We start from the raw sequence: 27006 nt of genomic DNA, 5'->3' as shown, positions 1-27006 counted from the left end.
AATGGAACATAGGATAACGTGACACAGATAGACTAAAGGTTAGAGTTTTGATTATACAAGTTATCCACTAATATGTTTGATGTTTTTGGAAAGTTAGTTTGATGGTGGTCTACAGAAGCAAATTTAGGAACAGGATTACAATGCAAGAGATTATTTCAGTTTACAGTCCTTTACAGTTACTTGCCAGGTTACAAATACGTTTATTCTATACACCTTAGTATGCTTATTTCCCTGATTTCTGTAGTCAGAATTTGGATCCTCTAAGTGGGCTTAAAGAATCCCCAAACTCCTGAGTGTTGGAATGTCTGAAGACGTTGGTTCTGTACCATCATCATCTTTCATTCTACATGTCCTCCCAACACATCCAGTCCTCTTTTCTTGAATAGTACGCACATATTATTTCCACATTGTTTCCTCCACTTATACTTCCACTTGGCTTCTTGGTTTCTGTACTACACATCTAATATCATCTCAAAGTTTAGGTTCCACAATGCACTTTTTTTTTCCCACATGTGGATTTCAGTAATCTTCTTCCTCATCACAACTGGAGATGCTTTTACCAAACCATTGGCTCAGGCCATACAGTTAGCAGAGTAATCCTGGGTTCCTCACTTTCAAAGACCACTCTCTGCACTGACCCCATCAGTTAACCTTGCTTTTTCTTTTTTTTTTTTAACATTAAAAAAATTTTCCTGGCTGTGTGCCATGCAGGATCTTAGTTCCCCTACCAGGGATGGAATCCACACCCCCTGCAGTGGAAGCACTGGAAGTCTGGAGTCTTAACCACTGGACCGCCGGGGAAGGCCCAACCTTGCCTTTTTTTTATGCAAGTATTCAAAATATCCTCATTTCCTCCGCTTGCCACTATCTCCTTTGCTCCTTCAAACCACATTTAGCAATCTCCAACTCCCTACTTTTTTTCCTTTCTTCTTTTTCATTTGGGTTTCCCTAACAGGAATTATGAGAAGTGAAAGTAAGTAAGGCGTATTTTATATATCCCAAACACCAACACAGTGCCTTTGTTCACTCCAAATAGTTTTGGAGTGAACAAATGCAACCCTCATCATTTTGGATCAGTTGTCTCTTCCACCTCTGTGGTCTTGTGTCTTTTCAAGTTCTATTCCTTCATACCCTCTCGTTTGCTGCTAACAGTGACTTGCTTGGCAGTTCCCTGGTGGTCCAGTGGTTAAGACTCCATGCTTTCACTGCTGTGGGCCTGGGTTCAATCCCTACTCAGGGAGCCAAGATCCTGCAAGCCGCACAGTGAGGCCAAAAAAAAAAAAAAAGACTTGCATGTATTTTACTACCTCTGCATGTTTTGCAATTTCCTATTTAGAGAGCAGCCAAGTCTACATAGATTGTCAACTGCCTAACCTTATTGGTACATTAACTGTTTTTTCCTTTTGGTTCGTTTATATTACTGTGTTTTTACCATGTGTAAGAAATAAGGAACATTTATACATGGTGTTTCTTTTATACTGTTATCATAGGGTTGCTACTAAAGTGCCATTTTTTTCAAAAACCAAGGAATTTTTAAAACAATTTTATTCCAAACAATAATAAAAAGGGCTCATTGTTCTCTTCTTTCTTAGAAACTGGCAACGTTGGTAATCATCTTCAGGGTGACTGGGAAAATCAAAGAATGCTGAAAGGTATAGAACAATACCAGGAACATAATGCATTTGGAAATCCTGTTCCTCAAAGCAAAAGTCATTTCTCTTTCAGGCAAAATCATGATATGTTTGAGTTCTATATAAAAGCTTTGAAATCACATTTAAGTTTAGTCAGCCAGGGCCAAAGCTATGAAATTAAGAACTCTACTAAATGTAACGGAGATGGGAAATCATTTCTGCATGGTAAGCATGAAGAATTTCATTCTCCAGTTCAATGCCCTGTAAGTGCAAAATCCATCAGTAGTAAGTCCCAAGTCATTAAGCACCAAGGAACTCACAATGCAGAGAAAGCCCACATATGCAGTGAGTGTGGGAAAGCCTTTGTTAAGAAGTCTCAGCTCACTGACCATCAGAGAGTTCATACAGGGGAGAAACCTTATGGATGCAGTATGTGTGCAAAAGTATTCTCCCGAAAGTCCAGGCTCAATGAACATCAGAGAATTCACAAGAGAGAGAAATCCTTTATATGCGGTGATTGTGGAAAAGTCTTCACCATGAAGAGCCGTCTGATCGAACACCAGCGAACTCACACTGGAGAGAAACCTTACATATGCAGTGACTGTGGAAAAGGCTTCCCAGGGAAGCGTAACCTCATTGTACATCAGCGAAATCATACTGGAGAGAAATGCTACATATGTAATGAATGTGGAAAAGGCTTCACTGGGAAGAGCATGCTTACTATACACCAGCGAACTCATACAGGAGAGAAACCCTACATCTGCAGTGAATGTGGGAAAGGCTTTACCACAAAGCACTATGTCATCATACACCAACGAAACCATACAGGAGAGAAACCCTACATATGCAATGAGTGTGGGAAAGGTTTCACCATGAAGAGTCGTCTGATTGAACATCAGCGAACTCATACAGGAGAAAAGCCGTATGTGTGCAATGAATGTGGAAAAGGCTTTCCCAGGAAGAATAATCTGATTGTACATCAGAGAAATCATACAGTAGAGAAATCCTACGTATGTGGTGAATGTGGAAAAGGCTTCACCGTGAAGAGCATGCTCATCATACATCAACGAACTCACACTGGAGAGAAACCATACATCTGCAGTGAATGTGGGAAAGGCTTCCCATTGAAGAGTCGGCTTGTTGTGCATCAGCGAACGCATACGGGTGAGAAACCTTATAGATGCAGCGAATGTGGGAAAGGCTTCATCGTGAATAGCGGACTGATGTTACATCAGCGAACGCACACTGGAGAGAAGCCCTATATATGCAATAAATGTGGAAAAGGATTTGCCTTTAAGAGCAATCTTGTGGTACATCAGCGAACTCATACTGGAGAGAAACCCTTTACATGCAATGAGTGTGGAAAAGGCTTCACGATGAAACGCTATCTCATCATACACCAGCAAATTCATATGGGAGAGAAGTCCTATATATGCAGTGAATGTGGAAAAGGTTTTGTCATGGAAACAGAGCTCATTTTACATCAGCAAATTCATACTGGAGAGAAACCTTATGCCTGCAATGAATGTGGCAGAGGCTTCACTGTGAAAAGCCGTCTAGTCGTTCATCAGCGAACTCATACAGGAGAGAAACCTTTTGTATGCAGTGAATGTGGAAAAGGCTTCTCCTCAAAGAGGAATCTCATTGTACATCAGAGAACTCATAATGGAAACAAATCTTAACAAAGCAATGAATATAGTCACACCTACAGGAAGAAAATATGCCTTGTCCAACATCAGAGGGTTTCACTCAGGATAAACGACCTTTATATGTACTGACTGTGGAAAATCCTATTCATAATTGGTATTGGTCTCATTACCCACCAGAAAATTTACACAGGAGACAAACTGTATGTATGCAATTAATGTGAGAAAGCCTTCAACACAAATTCAGCACCCGTTGTACATCAGAGAACTCATAAAAGAGAGAGACTCTGTGGATTCATCAATTGGGAGTAACCTTTCTCTCATTTGTCAAGCCTTGTTAATACACACGAGAAACGTATAGGTCAAGGTACATAATCCTTTGCAGTGACTCTGAACTCATTATATATAAGTGAACTTGTTCAGGGTACAAACCGTGATAGTTCAGTGAACTCATTAAGCATCAGTGTGCTCTACTTGACTGTCGTCAGTGTAGATTAGCCTGTTGCCAGATTTCACCCTTGGGAAACTATGGAATTTGCATAGGAGTGAAATTTAATGAATACAGAGAATGTGCTAGTGCCTTCAGTGATAAGTTACCTCACACTATATGTCTAAATTAACATGTAGGAAAAAGCTCTGATACATACAATGCAGAAAAGCTTCAGGAAACATTTCTAGGTAATTATATGTCTGAAAAGTATATACTAAGATAAATCTTATGAATGGAGAGACTAGGAAAGCCTTTTGTGGGAATAAAAACCCTATCTCATCAGTGATCATAACAGATCACCAATGAGCTCATTCATAGTAGCAATATGATGATCATAGAAATAAAACCTCAATAGTTGCCTCATATGCATGCTGGAGAAAAATTTTCAGATGACAATGAACATGGCAGGATTTCGGTGATACATTCTGCCTCATTGCTTCTCATGAATTCATACAGAAATAGAATAGTTTATGAACCCACTAAATGTGGAGTAACTTTAGCAAAATATCAGAGAATACTGAAGGAAAAAAGCCTCATGAAAATGACGTATACTTGAGTTTTCTCTCAGAAATCTAAACTTATTGTATACCTGATGTCCATTTTGGGACACAATACCTTGAACCATATTATCAATAATTCCATAATTTTAAAGTGGGCTCTTCTGAACACAAGCCCACCTTGTGTTTAGGGTTTTAATGTTATATACATTAAATTTTCATGTTATATACAATGCAGGAGTGTTCCGTGCCCACCTCATATCATTATATGATTCGCTCTTGCATTTCTTAGGCTCTAAATTCATCTCTTTCAGTCTATGTATTTCAAAAGGAAAAGGAATATATTCATATATGTAATTCAACATGTTTGGATGTATTTATCCAAGTTTATAAGTAGCATTAAGTAGTTTACAAAAACACCTTAAAAATGATTTTTCTAAAATTTGTTTTGAAATAGTTTTAGACTTACAAGAAATTACAAAATATACAAAGTTCCAGAATACCCTTACTCAGCTTCTTCAGTGATATTATCTTACATAACCATAATACATCATCAAAACCAATAAAATGACATTGGTACAATACTGTTAAGTAAACTATAGACCTCATTTGGATTTCAATAGTTTTTGCATGCACTAATTTGTATGAGTTTTGTTTTGTTTTATGATATATAGAGTTCTAAGAAATTTTATCTCATATATAGATTTCTGTAAACCCCACCACAATTGGGATGTGGCATTGTGCCAACACAACATCCTCCCGCTACACTCTCCCCCAACCCTGACCCATGCTGACCACTGATCACACTCCATCACTCCAACTTTGCTATTTTAAGAATGCTATTAAAGTGGAATCATACAGTGTGTATCCTTTGAGATAGGCTTTATTTCCCTCAGCAAATTGTCCTTAAGATCCATCCAATTTGTTGGGTGTATAAATAGTTTTACTTTTTGTTACTGACTAGTAATCTTTTGTATGGGTGTACCATGGGTTTGTTTATCTGTTTGCTGTTGATGGATGTCTGGGTTGTTTCCGGTGTTTCACTCTTTTGAATAAAAATCTATGAACATCTGTGTACCCAATTTTATGTGAACATAAGAATTTGTTTCTTTGGGATAAATACCCGGGAGTCATATGTATATGTTATGCTTGTGTTTAACTTTGTAAGAACCTGCCAACTTTTCCAGAGTGGCTGTACGAATTTACATCCCCACCAGCAGTGTATGAATGCTCTGGCTGTTTCATGTCTTTTCTAGCACTTGGCACCGTCATATCTGATTCCAGCCATCCTATCAGGGGTGTGGTAGTATATAATGATGGCCTTACTTTACAATTCCCTAACAGCAAATGATATTCGACACTTATATACAAATTGAGAACCATATCAGGTAAACTTGTCATGCTTGCTTTCAACCATCCAACATAATTTTTAAAACCCAAGAGGAGAATAGCCTATTATATTTGATGATATATTCACCCTTTCCATTCCTTTTTCTTCATTCCTGATGTTGTATGTTTCATATGTTTCCTTCTGTTATTTCTTTTTTGTCAGAGTCTCCTTTATCAATTTTTTTGAGAAGGTCTACTGGCAACAAATTCTTAGTTTTCCTAGCAGTAGGCCTCTTCTTCTCTTGTCTCTATCCAGAGTTATTTCTTTGATATAATAAGGATATTTAGTTCAGTTTACAAATGGTGAGTCCTGCTTTTGGGGAGGGGGGAGATAAAGGACATCTGCCAGACAGTACTGTGGCAGTATTCAATCTATGTTGAGTACTATATCAATTCTATGTTGAGTAATTCATTCCTTTAAAAATATTTTTTGAGCATCTAGACTGTGCCAGGCACTGTTTTTGTCACTGGAGACACATCAGTGAACAAAACAGGCAAAGCCATGGCCTTCATGGAACATACAGTCTAGTGAAAGCGACTGAGTAGAATAAATACACATCAGAATTTCAGTTCTGTTAAATGCTGTGGAGAAATATTAAGCCTAGTATATAGGACGTAATGGACGAGCTATTTTAGAAAGGGTTTCCAAGGAAGGGTATTTTGCACAAATGTAATTTGAAACAATACCTAAGTGTACTGAGGGGAGCCAGCCAGCATAGTATTTATGAGCCAAGAACACTCCAGACCTGTTTCCAAGTGTTTTCTCTGGGCTTCCTGCCTCACACCACGACCTAAGCCAGAACCTGTGGAACTGGGACCCAGGGCTCTGGGTTTATAAAATGAGCTTTCTGATCTATATTTATTTATTTACTTGATCTATATTTACATTTGAACATCTCTGCCCTAATTCCTGGGTTAGTGCTCCCACCCCCACCCCACACTGTCACAGGATGGATTCTGGGCAGATATTCTACAGCAAAGAATTAGACATGAGGGCCCCAGCAACCAGGCCCTCAGATGCTAGTATCTTGTCCTTCTGTGAACCTACACATGCTGCCATGGCAAGGTCAGAGCAGCTCATTCCTGAAACTGATCAGTCAGGATCCCAGAATGGGCTGCCCAGGCTGCCCTGAGTTCTCTGGACCACATGTGTAACTCTACTTTCAGAGCTTGACATCTCAGGTGAATGCGGCTAAAATTTAATCCCTGAAGGGAACGTAATATTATTAAGAAATTATGAAAACAATTCTTAATGTATAGAAATTAGAAAACATATATAAACAATACAGAAATTTTAAATCACCCATATTGTACCTAAGAGCCAAACACTGTTAACAATATATTCTCCAAATTTCAAATGCATGTAAGTATATTTTTACAAAAGAAAAATGAGACTAGTCTCTTTATAGTTACTATATTATGAACATCTACATCATTCAGTATTCTTCTAAAACTTTTCTAAAATTCACATTTTTATAATACTAAAGTAATACATAATTATTATACAAAGATATGTTAACAATGGATAATTGCAAAAATTGAGAATGTGAAAACTTCTGATATGCTCTACCCATAAGTAAAAACCCTAAAGTAATCCAAGCTAAATATTTTATTTAAGTAATCGCAATTTTCAAAAAGACAAACACTTATGGTTTGTTCCCATAAAAGGATCATAATATATGTACTATCCTGCAGATGCGTCTTATCCTCGGAAGAATATTTACCTTTCCTTATTTATACTGACAATCTTTCATTGTTATATACTGTTATGTTGAGTGGATGTTCCATAATTTACCAAAGTATTCATCTATCATTGTACATTTAGGTTTTTCTTTTTTATTACAAAAGCCTCTGTAGTTAATATTAAGAAAACTTTCACCAAATAAATGGGTGGAATATAGTTGCTGGGTCAAAGAGAATGAAAAATTTAAATTGGATCCAGGTTGCCTTCTAATAGTCCTCTTTAACTTAAATCCTCTACAATTAAACCTCCCACACCTGCATAAAAACAACATTTTAAAGTGTGCTCTTTTTTTTTTAATTTGTGAGCTATGCCAAGTATGATAATTGCATTACCTCATAATTCTATATTCTCAAATGTCCCACTGTCACCATTTATTTTTGGAAGGAAACATGTAGTTCATTCATTTGCACCTTCACTTCATCCCCTTACCCACTAAAGGTTGCTATGTATCGATCCCACGCAGGTATTAGCATTTTTATCGAACTCTGCCTTATTGGCTACGCCTATACAAAGGCTGTCTTAATTTCTTCTAAACTACAAAGGCCTTACCCACTCCACACACAACCGCTCTCTCCACAAACCTAAGATATTAAGTGACGACTGCTTTTGTCAATTCCGTGGCCCCCGCGTCTCCAGCGATGTCTCAACTTCTACCTTTTTTTTTTTTTGCGGTACGTGGGTCTCTCACTGTTTTTCCTCTCCCGTTGCGGAGCACAGGCTCCGGACGCGCAGGCTCAGCGGCCATGGCTCACGGGCCCAGCCGCTCCGCGGCATGTGGGATCTTCCCGGACCGGGGCACGAACCCGTGTCCCCTGCATCGGCAGGGGGACTCCCAACCACTGCGCCACCAGGGAAGCCCTAACTTCTACCTTTTTTAATCTTCCCAAGCAACCGGGTATCTAACCCCTTTTCGGTCATAGGGACACCTGCATTCTTCTAAGATGGCCGCGCCCATGGCGCTCCAGAGTAACGAATCGGCTCTAAAGTGCATGAAGGGCGCTGCCATCTTTCTTTGTTCCTCAGCCGGCTGAACGCGCCATGTTGGCCTTGGATAGGCATCGGTCTCTGAAATCTTACGCAGTTAGCACAAGCATTGTTGACCAACCCTCGCAACCGGCAGGTATTGATAAAAGCATTGAGGGGGCCAGGAGTGATTTCGATGTCTTCCTACAGCCTTTATGGCCCCCGCCCGTCGGAAACGCCGAGGTGGGCGGGGCCGTGTTACGTCATAGAGCGGAGCGCGCAGTCGGAATTCGGAAATCCGGCAGCGCTCCAAGGCCCTTGTCAGATTGCGTGGTCCTAGCGGGTCTGCGTCCCAAGGGACCGCTCAGGAAGGCATCCGAATAGCAGGTGGGCTCAGCCTTTTGTCGCTGCCAGTGGTGTCTGGAGGGGTTTGGGATCAGGTGAGTCGGGTTGTGGGCTTGGATTCACGGCCTCTTGGGACTGTGAAACGTGAGCGCGTGTGAAGGACCTTAGTTGGGATTTTATTTAGAATCATTCCCAGAGACGTCTGGACGTTAGTCATGGGGCTTTTGGCAGTCAGTGATTAAGAGTCTGAAGAAATCATCGACCGAAAGTCCGACTCTGTCAGAGTTTGGAGTCCACTGGATCACTCTGCTTGTGGGACTCAGGGGTTGAGAGCTGTGGTGGAAAGTTTGTATCGGTGAACGCGGTGTCTCGTCCGGGTTCGCGATTTAACCTGGGACTCAGTGTTAGAGAGGCCCGGGTTAGGGAGATGTCCCGGTTGGTTTCTTGGGCATGTTTGGAGTTTAGACTGATATTTAATATAGGACTCAGTCATAGAGACGCCTGGTGGGGGCTCTCAGTATTTGAGGACGTTCAGGGTCAAACCTTGAACGCCAGAAACAGACATGAAGGCTGCATTTCCCCAGTTAATCCAAGCACAGTTCACTCCTTCTAGTCTGTCCTCACGGACCTTACTAACAACTTTGTCTCCCCCAATCACCACTCTTCTCGCTGTCCTCACAAAATTCAATGTGGTTCGGAGTGATCTAGTGCTAAGTTTACTATTTTTAATGAAATTTAATGTAGTTTTCGTTCTTCTTATCTCCAAGTTTACTATACTTCTTTTGGATATTTACATTTAGGGTCATTCTTACTTAAGTAAAAGCATTTCCTTTATCCTATATTATGTTCCGCAGTGAGAACTTTTTTTTTAATGCTAGGGTTTTTTTACATTTGGGATAATCTGTATAAACACAAGGACAGTTAATTGTATCACTTAATTTCTCCGATCTCAACATATTTGCATTTGAGATATTTATACTTTTTAAAAATAGTTTCAGGGACTTCCCTGTTGGCGCAGTGGTTAAGAATCCGCCTGCCAACGCAGGGAACATGGGTTCAAGCCCTGGTCCGGGAAGATCCCACATGCCGCGGAGCAACTAACCCCCTGCGCCACAACTACTGAGCCTGTGCTCTAGAGACAGAGAGATGCAACTACTGAGCCTGCGTGCCACAACTACTGAAGCCCTGGTGCCTAGAGCCCGTGCTCTGCAACAAGAGAACCATTGCAATGAGAAGCCCTCGCACCACACCCCGCTCGCTGCAACTAGAGAAAGCTCACGCTGCAACGAAAACCCAATACAGCCAAAAATAAATAAATAAATTAATTTTTTAAAAATAAAAATTGTTTCAATAGTATCAACACAGGTTGGTGAACCAGTGGTATGGTGTCTAGAATCAAATGTATTCATTAATGTAAGTAGTATTGACATACAGTATTTAAAAGTATTCAATTATAATTTCAGTAACCCATTTTGACTTTCTGATTACTTTCTGATTCTACCACTCCACTTAAAAATTTATGGTACGTTTTTTGTTTTGTCCCAGAGATTTCTGGCTACCTTTATTTCTTGGTAAACTCTTTTCCTTGACCTTTTTTTGCAGTTTCAGTTGGTGGGGTTTTTTGTTTTGTTTTTTCGTACTGTAGAAAGGGAAGTCTTTTTATTTTTATTTTTATTTTTATTTTTGGCTGTGTTGGATCTTCGTTGCTGCGCGTGGGCTTTCTCTAGTTGTGGCGAGTGGGGGCCACTCTTCATTGAGGTGCGCTGGCTCCTCATTGTGGTGGCTTCTCCTGTTGCAGAGCACGGGCTCTAGGCGCGTGGGCTTCAGTAGTTGTGGCTCGCAGGCTCAGTAGTTGTGGCTTGCAGGCTTAGTTGCTCCTCGACGTGTGGGATCTTCCCGGACCAGGGCTCGAACCCATGTTCCCTGCACTGGCAGGCAGACCCCCAATCACTGCGCCACCAGGGAGGTCCCGAAAAGGAAGTCTTTTTTGTTGTAGTTTTATTTACTATAAAATTCACCAAGTATAAGCATACATTTCAGTAATTTTGACTGAGTTTCTAGGGTTGTGCAACCGTCAGCACAATCCAACTTTAAAACATTTCCATCACCCCAGAAAGTTGTCTTGTTCCTCTGTGCACTCAGTTTCCACCCCTACCCGGAGCCACACACAACCACTGATCATCTTCCTGCCTCTATTGATTTGCAATTTCTGGACATTTCATAGAAACAGAATCATAAAATATGTAGTCTTCTGGGGCTGTCTTTTTTTCATTTAACATAATGTATTTGAGGTCTATCTATATTATAAGTATCAGTAAGTTTTCCTTTTTTTCCCCCAAGTGATCTATTGAGGCAAAATTGATAGACAATAAGCTGCACATATTTAAATCGTACAGATTAGTAAGTTGGACATACATACTCATGAAACTATCACCAACAATGAAGATAGTGAGCATACCCATCACCTAAGAAGTTTCTTTGTGTCCCTTTTTAATCCATCCTTCTTATATTCCCCACACCTCCCCAAGCAACCACAAATCTTTTTTTCGTTACTATAGGTTAATTTATAGTTTTTAAAAGTTTTATGTGAATGGAATCATACAGTGTACACTCATTTTTATTCTGACTTGTTTCACCCAACATTAATATTTTGAGATTCATCCTTCTGTGTATCCATAGTTTCTTATTATTGCTTTGTATTCCATTGTAGGAACATTAGTTCATTCTATAGAGTTTATTAATTCACCTTTTTTAAAAAAATATTTATTTATTTATTTGGCTGCGCCGGGTCTTAGTTGTGGCACGCGGTATCTTTGTTGCCGTATGCGGGATCTTCGTTGCAGCATACGGGGTATTAAGTTGCGGCATGTGGGATCTAGTTCCCCAACCAGGGATCAGACCCAGGCCTCCTGCAATGGGAGTGCAGAATCTCAACCACTGGACCACCAGGGAAGTCTCTAACTCACCTGTTGGTGGGTAGTTTTGTTTCCAGTTTTTAGCTCTTGCGAATAAAGCTTCTGTGAACATTCATGTTCCAGTTACATGTGTTTTTCTTTCTCCTGTGTAAATCACCAGTATTTGAATGGCGAAATCATGTGGTAGGTGTATGTTTAACTTTTAAAGAAACTGCTAAACTGTTCTCCAAAGTGGTTGTACTTTATATCTAGAAGAAGCAGATGGATGGCTGTTGGGTGGCTCCACATTTTGTATCGTCTTTCTTTTTTTTAAAATTAATTAATTAATTTATGGCTGTGTTGTGTCTTCATTGCTACTCACGGGCTTTCTCTAGTTGTGGTGAGTGGGGGCCACTCTTCACTGCGGTGCGTGGGCTTCTCATTGCGGTGGCTTCTCTTGTTGCAGAGCATGGGCTCTAGGCCCGCGGGCTTCAGTAGTTGTGGCACATGGGCTTAGTTGCTCAGCGGCATGTGGGATCTTCCTGGACCAGGGCTCGAACCCGTGTCCCCAGCATTGGCAGGTGGATTCTTAACCATTGTGCCACCAGGGAAGCCCTCGTCTTTCTTTTTTTTTTTTTTGTGGTACGCGGGCCTCTCACTGTTGTGGCCTCTCCCGTTGTGGAGCACAGGTTCCGGACGTGCAGGCCCAGTGGCTAGCCGCTCCGCGGCATGTGGGATCTTCCCGGACCTGGGCATGAACCTGTGTCCCCTGCATCGACAGGCTGACTCTCAACCACTGCGCCACCAGGGAAGCCCCTCGTCTTTCTTTTTAATTGTAGGCATTCTAATAGGTATGGAGCAGTACCTTGCGGTTTTAATTTGTATTTACCTAATGATGATTAATGATATTGAGCATCTTTTCACGTGCTTAGTTGCCATCCATATATCTTCCTTGGTGAAGTATCTGTTCAAGTCTTTTGCAGTTTTCTGTTGTGTTTTCTTGTTGATTTTTGAGAATTCGTTTTATGTTCTAGCTACAAATCCTTCCTTTACCAGTTACATGCTTTACAAAGATTTTCTCCCAGTCTTTGACTTGCCTTTCAACATTCTCTTAACAATATGTTTTGAAGAGCAGAAGGATTTAGTTTTTATGAAGTCCAGTGTATGAACTTTTTTTAAACAAATAATCCTTTCGGTGTTGTACCTAAGAATCTTTGCCTAATTACAAGATCAGAGGATTTTTGCCAATTTTTTCTTCTAGAAGTTTCAGATTTTTTTTTTTTAGGTTTTTCATTTAGGTTTATTATCCATCTTGAGTTATGTATATGGTGCAATGTGTGGATCCAAGTTCTTGTTTTAATTCATTTTTCTTTTGATATTCATATCTACTTGTTCCAGCAACATTTGTTGAAAAGGCTTTCTTTTCTCCACTGTATTGCCTTTGCGCCTTTGTAAAATGTCAGTTGGCTATATGTATATATATGTGGGTCTTAATCTTATTCTGGTCTCTATTCTGTTCCATTCATTTGTTTATGTTGACGTGAATACAACCCTGTCTTGATTACTGTAGCTTGATATAAATTCTTGGAATCAGGTAGTGTCAACCCACCAACTTTGTTCTTTTCCACAGTTGTTTTGGCTATTCTAGACCTTTTGCATTGCTATCTGAATTTAAGGATCAGGCTGTCAAGTCGCTACAGAAAAACTTTCCTGGGATTATGAGTGGGATTTTATGACTCTATAGACAAATTGTGGAGACTGGTCTGTTTGGTTTATTTCAGAAAATAATTCTTTTTCTAAAAAGCTACATCTCTTCATTTATTGAAGTCTTTACAGATTTCTCAGTGATATAGTTTTCAGAATGTCTTTTACATTTTTTTGTAATTTTTCCCATAAGTATTTCACATTTTTTAAATTGTATTATAGATAGTATTGTATTTTTTAAAACTAAATGGCCTCTTAGAATGAATTGGGAAATATTCCCTTCTCTTCAACTCTATTCCTGAATGATCCATTGGATGTATATAATGAATTTTGTCAAATTCTAGTTTGAGACTTTGATGAATAATGTTGCTACATATATTCAGGTGCAAATTAGACATGTTTTCATTTTTGTTTGTTAAATTCCTCTGAGTGGAATGGCTGGTTCCTAAGATAAGTGTGTGTTTTACAAAGTTTCAAAAGTGCGTGTACCAGTTTACTATTATTGTATGAGAGTTCCAGTTTCTCCACATTCTCATCAACATTTGGAATTATTAGTCTTTTTAATTATATCTAGTTGCCGTGTACTAGAATTTCACCATCATCTTAATTTCCCTAATGACAAATAATGTTGATCATCTTTTCATGTGTTTATAGATATTCAAGTCTTTTCCCGTTTTCTAAATGGGTTCTTTGTCTTCTTAACAAATTGAGCTTTTTGAGTTCTTTATATATTCTGCATAGAAGTACTTTATCAGATATATGATTTGCAAATTTTTCTCCTGATTTGTAGCTTACCTTTTCCTTTAGCTTTATAGTGTTTTTTGATGTGCAAAATGTAATACAAGTCCAGTTTTCTTCTTCTATGGTTTGCTGGTTTGGTGACACGTCTTCTCTGTCTAACCCAAGGTCATGAGAAATGTCTCATATGTTTTCTGAAAGATAATGTGTACATGTATAGATATAGATAGATAAGGATATGACTTTATTTTTTTTTAGGAGCAGTTTTAGATTCACAGCAACACTGAGTGGGAACTGCATAGAGATACCATATACCCCTGTTCCCTGACATGTGTAACCTTTCCCCACGGTCAACATCCTGCACCAGAGTGCTGAATTTGTTACAGTCAATTTTCATATTGACACATTATTACCCAAAGTGAATAATTTGCATTAGGTTTCACTCTTGTGTTGTATGTTCTTTGGGTCTTGACAAATGTAAAATGACATATATCCACCATTGAGTATCATACAGAACAGTTGCACTGCTCTAAAACTCCTCTGGATTCTGCCTATTCATCTTGCCCTCCCTCCAACTCCTGGCAACCACTGATCGTTTTACTGTCTCCTTAGCTTTGCCTTTTTCAGAATGTCATATACTTGGAATTGTATAGTATATAGTCTTTCTAGATGGGCTTCTTTCACTTAATAATATGCATTTTAGGTTCCTCCTTGTCTTTTCATAGTTCAGGTTGTCCATTTTATTGGCATAGAGTTGCTTGTAGTAATCTCTCATGATCTTTTGTATTTCTGCAGTGTCAGTTGTTACTTCTCCTTTTTCATCTCTAATTCTATAGATTTGAGTCTTCTCCCTTTTTTTCTTGATGAGTCTGGCTAATGGTTTATCAATTTTGTTTATCTTCTCAAAGAACCAGCTTTTAGTTTTATTGATCGTTGCTATCATTTCCTTCATTTCTTTTTCATTTATTTCTGATCTGAGCTCATTTCTTTTTAGTGCTGAATAGTATTCATTCATTATTTGGATAGATGGAGCTGCTATAAATACCTGTGATCAGGTTTCTGTATGGACATAAATTTTCAGCTGACTTTGGTCAATAGCAAGGAATGTGACTTTGGGTCATGTGTTAAGAGTATATATAGTTTTTGGTAGGTTTTTGTTTTTGGCTGCGTTGGGTCTTCATTGCTGCACGTAGGCTTTCTCTAGTTGCAGCGAATGGGGGCTACTCTTCATTGTGGTGCATGGGCTTCTCATTGCGTTGGCTTCTCTTGTTGCAGTACGCAGACCCTACAGTGCACAGGCTTCAGTAGTTGTGGCGCATGAGCTCAATAGTTGTGGCTAGTCGGCTCTAGAGCACAGGCTCAGTAGTTGTGGCTCACGGGATTAGCTGCTCCGTGGCATGAGGGATCTTCCCAGACCAGGGACCAAACCCATGTCCCCTGCATTGGCAGGTGGATTCTTAACCGCTGTGCCATGAGGGAAGTCCCAGGAATATATATAGTTTTGTAAGAAACTGACAAACTGTCTTCCAGAGTAGCTGTACCATTTTGCCTTCCCATCAGCAATAAATTAGAATTCCTGTTGCTTCATATCCTCTTCAGCATTTGGTGTAGTCCTTGTTTTGAATTTTGGTTATTCTAATAGGTGGGTATTGGTATCTCATTGTTTTTTTAATTTGTTATTTCCTAATTACATATGATGTAATTTCCTAATTACACATCTTTTCATTTGCTTATTTGCTATATTTTCTTTGGTAAGGTGTCAGTTCGGGTCTTGCCCATTTTTCAATTGGATTGTGTTTCCTTATTGTTGAGTTTTTAAGAGTTCTTTGTATATTTTGGATAACAGTCCTTTATCAATATGTCTTTTGCAAATATTTTCTCCCAGCCTGTGCCTTGTCTTCTCAATTTCTTGAGGTAGTTTATATTTTTAGCTATTACATTTATTATCCATTTTAATTTACTTGGAAATGGATATTCAGTTGTTCCAGTATATTTGTTGGAAAGACCATCTGTTTCCTCATTGCTTTGTCTTGCACCTTTGTTGAAAATCAGCTGACCGTACTTGCATTTATTTCTCAATTCTGTTGCACTGACTTATGTATCTATCATTATGTCAATACAGTACCTATTTTATTACTATGGGTTTAAAATAAACTTTGAAATAGATTAGTATAAGCACTCACCAACTTTATAATTCTATTTTACAATTGGTATAGCTATTCTACATTCTTTTTTTTTTTTTTTTTGTGGTACGCGGGCCTCTCACCGTTGTGGCCTCTCCCGTTGTGGAGCTCAGGCTCCGGACGCACAGGCTCAGCGGCCATGGCTCACGGGCCCAGCCGCTCCACGACATGTGGGATCTCCCCGGACCGGGGCACGAACCCGTGTCCCCTGCATTGGCAGGCAGACTCTCAACCACTGCACCACCAGGGAAGCCCTATTCTACATTCTTTATCTTTTAATGCAAATTTTAGTATCAGCTTCTCCATATTTATAAAATTCCTGGTGTACCTTTGACAGTGATTGCACTGAATCTGGGGAGAATTGCCATCACCATATTGAATCTTCCAATCTACAGGCTTGGAGTGTCTCTCCATTTATTTATATCTCTTTAAATTTGTCTCAGAAGTGTTTTATAGTTTTCAGTATACAAGTCTTGCATTAGTTTTAATTTATTCTTAAGTATTTTTTTTCTTTTTGATGCTATTGTGTGTGGAATTGCTTCCTTAATTTTCTTATTGGCTGGATCATTGCTAGTACAGAGATATGCAATTTTCTTTAATATATTGTTACTGTATCCTGTAACCTTGCTAAACCTATTTACTAGTTCTAATACTTTTTTTGCATATATTTCTTAGGATTTTCTACATACACAATCATATTGTCTATGAATAAGAACAGTTGCACTCTGTATTTCCAATACAGATACCTTTAAGTTTTTTAAATGTATTTATTTGTTTATTACCTATTGAACTGGCTGGAACCTTTAGTATAGTAATGGATAAAATGGGTTAAGGCAGCTATCCTTGCATTGTTCTCAATTCTAGGAGAAAAACATTCAGAATTTTATCATTAAGTATGTTGGTTTTGGTTTTTCATAGCTGCCCTTTATTAGTTTTAGTAACTTCCTTTCTGTTTCTAGTTTTTTGAAAGTTTTAATCATGAGTGGGTATTAAATGTGGTCACATACCTTTTCTGTATCCTTTGAGAAGAACATGTGGGTTTTGTCCTTTATTGTATTAATTTGGAATAGTACATTACTTTATCTTCCCATGATAAACCAACCTGGCATTCCTGGGATAAATCCCCCTTAGCTGTTGTCTATAATCCTTTTTATATTATGCTGCATGTGTCTTGCTAATACATTGTTAACAATTTTTCACCTATATTCATGAAGGAGATTGCTCTATAGATTTTTTTTTTTCTGTGATGTCTTTGTCTTGCTTTGGTGTCTTAGTAATCCTGGCTTTATACAGCGAAGCCAGTTGAGAGTAGCCTTTTTTTGTGTGTGATGATTTTTAATTACTAATTCAATTTCTTGCTACATAGGTATTAAAATTTTTTTTTTTGGTATTAAATTTTTAAAAAAATCTTATTTCATTTTTGTTTCTTCCTAGACATTTGTCCATTTCATCTAAGCCATATATATACACACACACACACACACACACACACACACACACATTTTATACAATTTTTAAAGGTTATACTCCATTTACAGTTATTACAAAATATTGACCATATTCCCCATGTCGTATACCTTGTAACCTACCTTTGTTTTGAATTTATTGACAGTTTTATACCCTAGTATATGGTCTTTCCTGGGGAATGTTCCATGTACTTTTGAAAACATATATATTTTGTTGCTGTTGAGTGTAGTGTTAAATAAATGTCACTTAAGTTGATTGATTATATTGTTCTAGTCTGCTATATCCTTGCTGGTTTTGTTTTTGTTTTTGTTTTATCATTATTGCCAACCAGGGAGAGCTCACCTAACTCTTAGTGTCCAGCGTTTTTACTGGGGCTCAGTGAACATAGACATGATTGGCTGAACTTAGTCTCCAGCCCCTCTAGAGGTCAAGCTGATACCATGTGGTCCAAGGGCCCTCACCATAAATTACATCATTAGCATAGACTATCTTGTATGGGCCAAGCCTCCCAGGTAAGCAAAGCCGTTCTTATCGGGTGGGGCATTCCAAGGGCTTATATGTTCCCTCTCAGGAACTGAGGGCAAAGCCAAACCTCTGTTGGGCAAGATTAATCTTTTCATATACAAAGAGAAATAGACAATCTTAATGATTTGCTTAGTATGGTGGTCTTCAAAGTGAGGTATGGGGACTTCCTTGGCTGTCCAGTGGTTGGGACTTCGCCTTCCAATGACGGGGGTGCGGGTTTGATCCCTGGTTGGGGAGCTAGGATCCCACGTGCCTCGTGGCCAAAAAACCAAAACATAAAAACGGAAGCAGGGGCTTCCCCGGTGGTGCAGTGTTTAAGAATCTGCCTGCCAACACAGGGGACAAGGGTTCAATCCCTGGTCTGGGAAGATCCTACATGCTGCGGAACAACTAAGCTTGTGTGCCACAACCAGTGAGCCTATGCTCTAGAGCCCACGAGCCACAACTACTGAAGCCCACACTCCCAGAGCCCATGCTCCGCAACAAGAAAAGCCACCTCAATGAGAAGCCCACACACTGCAATGAAGAGTAGCCCCCGCTCGCCGCAACTAGAGAAAGCCCTGGCACAGCAACAAAGGCCCAACGCAGATAAAAATTAATAAATAAATAAATAATTTTTTTTAAAAAAAGAAGAAACAATGTTGTAAAAAATTCAATAAAGACTTTAAAGAAAATGGTCCACATTAAATAAAACTTTATTTAAAATAATACTTAAAGAAAAAAAAACTGCGGTGTGTGTACCTACTGAGCATATACTTTTGAATTGGTACCTGGGCACACATACTTTTTAAAGGCACAATGCCCAGATCCTTGGAAACTTCCATGTGGCCTCTTCTGTAAACTTGATCTGCTTGAGCTTTCACCCGTGGCGTCATGCTCTGCTGATTCCGCTTTCCCTCCTTCCCTTTAATAGTCATGCCATTTCCTCTTCACAAGAGAAAGGCATACATTTCACACATTCAAAACCTTGTTTTATTGCCCCAGAGTATGAACGCCTCTGGGGCACCAAATAAAGGAACAGTTGGAAATATTGGGGTCCCTTATTTAAAGACAAGTGACAGCATCTGGGCCCAGAGGGAATGTACACTCAAAGTCAATTTGCTCTTCAGCACATAGGTCCCGGCTCCCCAGGAGAAAGAGTGATCAAGTGATAGAATGAGGGGAGAAAGAGGAGATTCTTGGAGTTGGATATCATCATTTCTGAGGACATCTTTAACTGGACACCAAGATTTCTGTCTCTAAGAATTACATGGCAGATGCAGAAGAAACAAAAGACAGAAGCCATGTTACTCACTATGTCCTGAGCATAGAAGAAGATGATCAAGGTCCAGGTGATTTTTGGTTTGTTATATCTTTCTTTTGTTGTCTAATGGATTTGTGGTGACCTGAAAAAAAAATCAGTTCAACTAAAAGAAGTATAAATTGGGGATAATGGGGTTCTGGGGAGAAATTAACTTAGACTCTGAATTCAAAATCAGGACAAAGTGGGTTCAGGAATATATCGTTCATAGGGGTCACATCAAGTGACTAATATTGGAAGATAATGTGTGACTGTGGTGGGCCCTGTGGGTTACATCGGCTGTCACTTTGCATTATCTCTGGCAGACGTCACAACCAGAGAAACACGAAAAGCCCCGTAGTATGTGTTGACTGAGGAAAAAGCAGACCAGCTTCTTGAGGGATTCAGTGGTTTATGTCACTTAGGTGAATGGAATGATACTCCTACAACATCGATAACTCTTAGGGGCTCCCCACTAGCCAGAGTACCACTGGCCTGGTACCAGCTGAGCATCTAAAAGAGAGATGAGTGCAGCTGACTGAAGAACATTACCTATATAGCTATATAAAATTCCATGAGTTTATAGTCATACTCAAAAAAGCCAGTTACAGGATAAATAAGTACTAGGGATGTAATGTACAACATGGTGACTATAGCTAACACTGCTATATGATATATAGGAAAGTTGTTAAGAGTAAATCCTAAGAGTTCTCATCACAGGGAGAAAATCTTTTTCCTTCTTTTCTTTTCTTTTTATTGTATCTACATGAGAGAAGATGGATGTTAGCTGAACCTATTGTGGTAGTCATTTTGCAATATATGTAAATCATACCATCATGCTATATATCTAAAACTTATACAGTGATATATGTCAATTATTTCTCAATAAAACTGGAACAAAAAAACATTGGAGTTTGGTAGAAATCAAATATTTGACGTTTGAAATGATGAAGTAACATAATCAAACCTATGTTTTGGGGAACAGTGGTGGAGATTCACTCTGAGTTTAAGAAATAGATTCAGTGTGAAATAATTCAAGCTTCACAGATAACAGATCAATACTCCTTGACCATGAATTACACTCATATATGAACCACCTCTGCAGGGTGAGCCACCATTGTCATTTTAATGACATCCTCCAGCCTGTTTTCAGTGTACTGGAATTCTTTACATTTTGGTGTCTACAGGCCAGCTTTCTTCTTTTTTACGTGATGCAATGAACACCAAATTATATATGTGTGATAATTTAATAATTTATGTGCCGATGAATATTTAGATATTCTTGTTATTACAAACCATGTGACATTAAACATTCTTGTTAATGGCTTTTTGTGAAATTGTATCTGTAAGGCCACAATCCCTTCCTCAGGTTTGATAATTTGCTCAAAAACTCACAGAACTCAGGAAACCACTTTTCTTAATTTACAGATTTATTTACTTACATTTACATGATACAACTCAGGAACAGTCAAATGGAAGAGACGCATAGAGCAAGGTATGGGGGTGTGTCACCCTTCCAGTACCTCAGTGTGTTCACCAACTTGGAAACTTGCCAAACCTGTAGTTTTGGGGTTTTTTTTTAACGTTTCATTACTTAGGCATGATTGATTAAATCATTGGCCATTGGTGATTGAACTCAGTCTCCAGCCCTTCTCCCCTCTCTGGAGGTTTTATCACATGGTTTGTTCCTCTAGCAACCAGCCCCCATCCCGAAGCTGTCTGCGTGCCCTCCCCCTACCTGTCATGTCATTAGCATACAAAAAACACTTATCAGTGTGGAGATTCTAAGTGTTTTAGGAGCTAGGGTACCAGGAACCAGGGACAAAGATCAAATGTTTATTTTTGTATCATATCATTGCTGAGTACTTTGTTTCACAGTCTATCGTGTGGCTGCAATCAAGGTGTAAGCCCTAGGATGGGGTCTGATCTGAAGGCTCAAGTGGGGAAGGATGCACTTCTAAGCTCACTTACATGGTTGTTGGCAGAATTCATTTCCAGAACTCAAATGAGATCCTCAGTTTCTACCTGTCTGCTCATGTAAAACCACTGAGTTCCTTGTCACGTGGGCCCCCCTAACATGCCATCTTGTTTCATCAATGTCATCAAAGGACAGATTCTATTAGCAAGCTGGAAATCATATATAGCCTAATTTAAAAGGGGTATCTCATCACTTTTGCTCTTTTTTTTTTTTTTTTTTTAAGAAACAATTCAGCCCATACTCAAGGGAAGGGTACCTCACAGGGGCATGAATACCTAGTATGTAATAAGGAATTTGGCTGACTTTTTTTTTTTTTCTTTTTTTTTTTTTAGTTTGGCTGACTTTTATATCTGATTCCTGGGAGGTAACTGCTAAACCCTTGGAATTACCCATGTGATAAGAGTGTCTTTGTTTTTCATTTTGGACCACTGGGACCACACTTTATAGTTTATGCTATGAGATGACTCATGTGAGCCCTAGATGATTTGTGCTAATGAGATAACTCAAGATGAGGGCTGTCCATGCCAAAAAGACCAACCATGTGATTAGAGGCTTGTGGCTTTCAGCCATATGTAACCAGTCTAGCCTCCAGGAAGGGGGAAGGACCTGCATTCGGCCATGTGGTCAGCGATTCAATAAATTATGCATATATAATGAAGCTTCAATAAAATCTCTGGACACTGAAGTTCAGGCGAGCTTCCTTGATTGGCAGTACTCCTGAGGACTGTCACACAATGTGGCTGGGAGAAGGCAGTGCTGTCCAGGACTCCATAATGAGAGTTATGTGTTTCAATACCAAGTGGCCTTCATGTCTGACCTTTCTGGCACAAAAATCAGAACTTTGAAGATAATATTCCTTTTTTTTCTGAGTTCTATTGTTTCTGTTGTAGGTAATCTGTCTTTTGTCTCTGGATGCTTTTATAGTTTCCCTTCATATTTTGTGTATTATAGTTTTAGTCTGATGTGCCTATGTATAGACTTCATGCTTGGAATTTATTGGGATCCCTGAGTCTGAAGTTCAGAGTGTTTAATCAGTCTTGAAATTTTCATCTTTAGATCTTTGGATACTGCTTCTCCATTACTATATTTTCTCTTTGTTTTTGTTTTCAAATCTTCCTAATCAGCTTTAATGTGTTTTTTTTTTTTGTTTTTTTTGTTTTTTGCTGTGGATGTATCTTGTATAGTTTCTGGGTTTTTTTTTTTACATTTATTAAAAACACTTGTAAATTCTGGATGTGGAGGCTGTTCATGGTTGATTCTCATATTGGCTGTGAAGTTTCATGGTAATGTAGGAATACTTTATTTGTCCTGATATCATTTGCATATTTTTAGTATGCAAATGGAAATAGGTGCTAAAATATATAGATAAAAAGATAGGATTTTTCTTCTACTGAAATGTATTTGAGAAAAGTATATAGATGCAGGCTATACAGTGAAAATTAGAACAACTTCTCTCATGCTTCTTCCATATTGATAAAAAAAATTCCCATCATATTAAACTGGACTCTATTATTGCAGGAATTGCTGACACTGGAGGATATAGCTGTGGAGTTTAACTGGGAGGAGTGGCAGCTCCTGGATGCTGCCCAGAAAGACCTATACCGGGATGTGATGTTGGAGAACTTTAACAATTTGGTGTCACTGGGTAAGGACAGCTCCCTGTGTCACTTAGAAGTGCCCAGTCACTGGCCTTTTCTCCATCACCTGATGAAAGCTTTGCAGTCACTGTGGTCTTCCAAAGAGTTGGATTTTCAGTCCCCTGTCTGGCCCCAAACAAAAGGGTATAATCTCCTGTATGCTGAAGGAGAACTTTTACTTTGCATACGAGAAATTTTGTCTCTGAAATGCAGTATTTTCCCATCTTGACATACTGTACCCCAGTCCCTGTATCTAAGTCTTCTATCATTTCTCATGAACAGGGTATCAAGCTACCAAACCAGATACACTCTCCAAGTTGGAACATGGAAAAGAACCATGCATAATAGAAAACAAAATCCAGAATAGAACCCGTCCAGGTGAGTGAGGGAGAACCAGCAAGGGGAGTGGTCAGGAAGGTCATATTCTAGTCATTAAGAGAAGGAGTCACAGCTGTGAGGGTGACTGAGGCCCCCACAACAGCTGCTCCACATATTCATCTCCCCAGATGAGCACTCTTTCTTTGTGGGTATTTAGCTTTAAATATATTCCTTGTCTTTTCTTGGATCTGATATTTATTTCATCTTACATCTTTATAATTTTGTACTGGGATCATATGGTAGACAATAAAGATCCAATCCCCCCACTATATATCATCTTTTAAGCACTTTCATTCCATTTATCCTAGGAATCAGGAAAGTTGACAGTCATCTGCCAGAGCACTCTCAAGACCAAAGATTTCCAAAGAGCCTGCAACAATGCAGTGAACAGAATGCATTTAGAAAGAGTGTTCATCTGAGCAAAACTCGTTTAGCCCTAACACAAAATCATACATTTGGCTTATGTAAAAAAGCTTGGAAATCAAGCTTATGTTTAGTTAACCAGAAGAGAAGATATGAAATAAAGAACCCTGTGGAGTTTAATGGAGATAAGAAATTCTTTCTACATGGTGATCGTGAACAGTTGTATTCTGGAATTGAATTTCCTGAAAGTATAAAACACATCATTGCTAAGTTCCAAGTCCTTAAGCATCAGAGGACTCACAAAATAGAGAAATCCCAGGCCTGCGTTGAAAGTGAGAAAACATGCATCAGGAAATCTCAGCTTATTTCTCAGGAGAGCATTCATATAGGAGACAAACTCCATCAGTGTGATCTGTGTGAGAAATCCTTCTCCAGAAATGTCATGTTCACTAAACATCAGAAACCTCAAACACGAGACAAACCCCATTTAACCAGTGGATGCAGAAAAGTCTCTACTGTGAAGAGCAGTCCTACTGTACATCAGCAAACCCAAACAGGAGAGAAATCCTATATGTGCAGTGAGTGTGGAAAAGGCTTCACAGTGAGGCGCTATCTGATTGCACATCAGCGAACTCACAGTGGAGAGAAACCTTATGTGTGCAGTGAATGTGGAAAAGGCTTCACTGTGAAGAGCAATCTCATTGTGCATCAGCGCACTCACACAGGGGAGAAACCCTATGTATGCAGTGAGTGTGCAAAAGGCTTCACCATGAAGCGCTATCTTGTTGTACACCAGCGAACTCATACTGGAGAGAAACCATATTTGTGCAGTGAATGTGGGAAAGGCTTCACCGTGAAGAGTAATCTCATCGTACATCAGCGATCTCATACAGGGGAGAAATCTTACATATGCAGTGAATGTGGGAAAGGCTTCACTGTGAAACGCACTCTCATTATACATCAGCGAACTCACACGGGAGAGAAATCTTACCTATGTAACGAATGCGGGAAAGGCTTCACCACAAAGCGCACTCTTGTTATACATCAGCGAACTCACACGGGAGAGAAACCCTATGAATGCAATGAGTGTGGTAAAGCCTTCAGCCAGAAGATATGCCTCATACAACATGAGAGGTGTCATACAGGAAAGACGCCCTTTGTATGTACTGAGTGTGGAAAATCCTATTCCCACAAGTATGGTCTCATTACCCATCAGAGAATTCACACAGGAGAGAAACCCTATGAGTGCAATGAATGTGGGAAAGCCTTCACCACGAAGTCAGTACTCAATGTACATCAAAGAACTCACACAGGAGAAAGACCATATGGATGCACTGATTGTGAGAAAGCCTTCTCCCACTTGTCAAACCTTGTTAAACATAAGAAAATGCACATAAGAGAAATGAGTAGATTCGGTCAAGCTGGAAATTCCTTTAACAGAGAGTCACAGCTCATTACTTACGATTGAACAAGAGCCCCATTAATGCAGTGACTGGGGAAATGCCTTCTGTGGCAGCTAAGACTTTGTTTAAACACCAGTGTTTCTAGCAGAGCAGAACGGTACTGCCTGTTATCAGATGTGTGTGCTGAGGAGATGAAAGGATTTGCGCAGGAGATAAACCTGGTGAATATAGTGAATGTGGTAGTGCCTTTAGTGATCCTTACTTCACATTTTCTGTCAATGAAAACATGTTGGAAAAACTGATACATTCAGTGCAGAGATGCCTTGGGCAAAACTTTCTGACTTCATTATATGTCTGAAAAGTATATACTCTATATTCTCCGACAAATTCTGTGAATGCAGAGACTAGGAAAGTCTTCAGTGGGAAGACAGACTTTCTTATCAGGGATCTTCATTGATCATCAATGAGTTCATTGTTCATAGAAATATGATTTAAAAAAAAAAAAAAGGAGATATGATGACCACGGGAATGTCTTTCCCCCAGAAAGAAGACTTCAATGAGTGTCAGAGTTCACAGTGGAGAAAAACTTTTAAGAGGATAGTATATATGGCAGAATTTCAGTGATACATTCTGCCTCATCATTTGTCAGGAAATCATATAGAAATTAAAACCTTTATGAACATGCTAAAGATAGAGCATCTTTAGTTAAGTATCAGAGGACTTAAAAAGGAATGAAGTTCTGTGAAACTGATAAATGTTTGAGTGCTTTTTGTTACAAATCTAACCTCATCATATATCAGATAATGCACCTGAATATCCTTTCTGGCCTTGTCAGTAATTCCATAGTTTTAAAAAGAAGTCTGCTTTTCTCATCACTGATTTTTATTGTTATATACGATGCAAGAGTGTTCTATGCCTACCCTCATATGTGAGTAGCTCTTACTTTTCTTCAGCTATAAACATAATTGTAAATTTAGCATACTGAACTTCTTTGAAAGGAAACTGAATATGAACATGTACTTGCACTTGCTTAACTAAGTTTATAAATGTGATCAAATAGTTTACAAAACCACCTTCAAAGTTATTTTTATAAAATTTATAATTTGAAATCATTTTAACTTATAAGAAAATGCAAAAGTAGTCCAGAGAATTCCCTAGTATCCTTTCTGCAACTTCTTCCAGTAAAAACATTTTATGTAACCATATTTTATTATTGAACCCAGAAAAATGACATTGGTAGTATACTGTTAACTCCTAACCTTTGGAGTTTAGATTTCACTAGATTTTACATGAATTTTTAAATCATTTTTTTTGCAATTCTAAGGTGCTTTATTACATATATAGATTTCATTGTAACCGTCATCCCCAGGACGTACAACTGTTTTATCAACAGACACCCTCATGCTACCTTTTTATGCTCACATCCTCTATCCAAACCTACCTCTGGCAACCACTTGTCTGTTTTCCATAGATATAATTTTGTCATTTATGAATGTTATCAAAATAATGTTTATAACTGGATTTTATATAAATAAGCTATATTTATTTATACAAATTTACAATTTCTTATTAATGAGGAACATGTAAGCTTTTTGGGTTTTTTTTTTGTCCCTCAGCAAATTGCCATTAAGACTTATTTGACTTGTATTGTTTTATTTTTATTAGTGAGTAGTATACATACTGGATGTATTAGTTTATCAATTCACTCTTCAGAGAAGTTTGTTTTGTTTCCTGGTTTCAAATGTTATAGGG

The 27006-nt window shown here is 38.8% G+C and overlaps 1 protein-coding gene across 1 annotated transcript in view; it reads left to right on the top strand.

The window, feature by feature from the left end:
* LOC112415437 (zinc finger protein 432-like) overlaps positions 1 to 26005 on the top strand; it is a 37785-nt gene extending 11780 nt beyond the window's left edge. Inside the window, 5 exon segments of the mRNA XM_024768442.1 lie at positions 1593 to 3281; positions 24391 to 25258; positions 25260 to 25319; positions 25321 to 25446; positions 25448 to 26005. Of these exon segments, the coding sequence (XP_024624210.1) occupies positions 1593 to 3281; positions 24391 to 25258; positions 25260 to 25319; positions 25321 to 25446; positions 25448 to 25556 (2852 nt within the window). The 3' untranslated portion in view covers positions 25557 to 26005.
* The last annotated feature ends 1001 nt before the right edge of the window (positions 26006 to 27006 follow it).

The sequence above is a fragment of the Neophocaena asiaeorientalis genome, unplaced genomic scaffold, assembly GCF_003031525.2.
Source record: "Neophocaena asiaeorientalis asiaeorientalis breed wild unplaced genomic scaffold, Neophocaena_asiaeorientalis_V1.1 scaffold629, whole genome shotgun sequence".
NCBI classification, from domain to species: domain Eukaryota; kingdom Metazoa; phylum Chordata; class Mammalia; order Artiodactyla; family Phocoenidae; genus Neophocaena; species Neophocaena asiaeorientalis.
The sequence above is the reverse complement of the archived record's forward strand: the minus strand, read 5'-3'. Positions and strand labels throughout refer to the sequence as shown.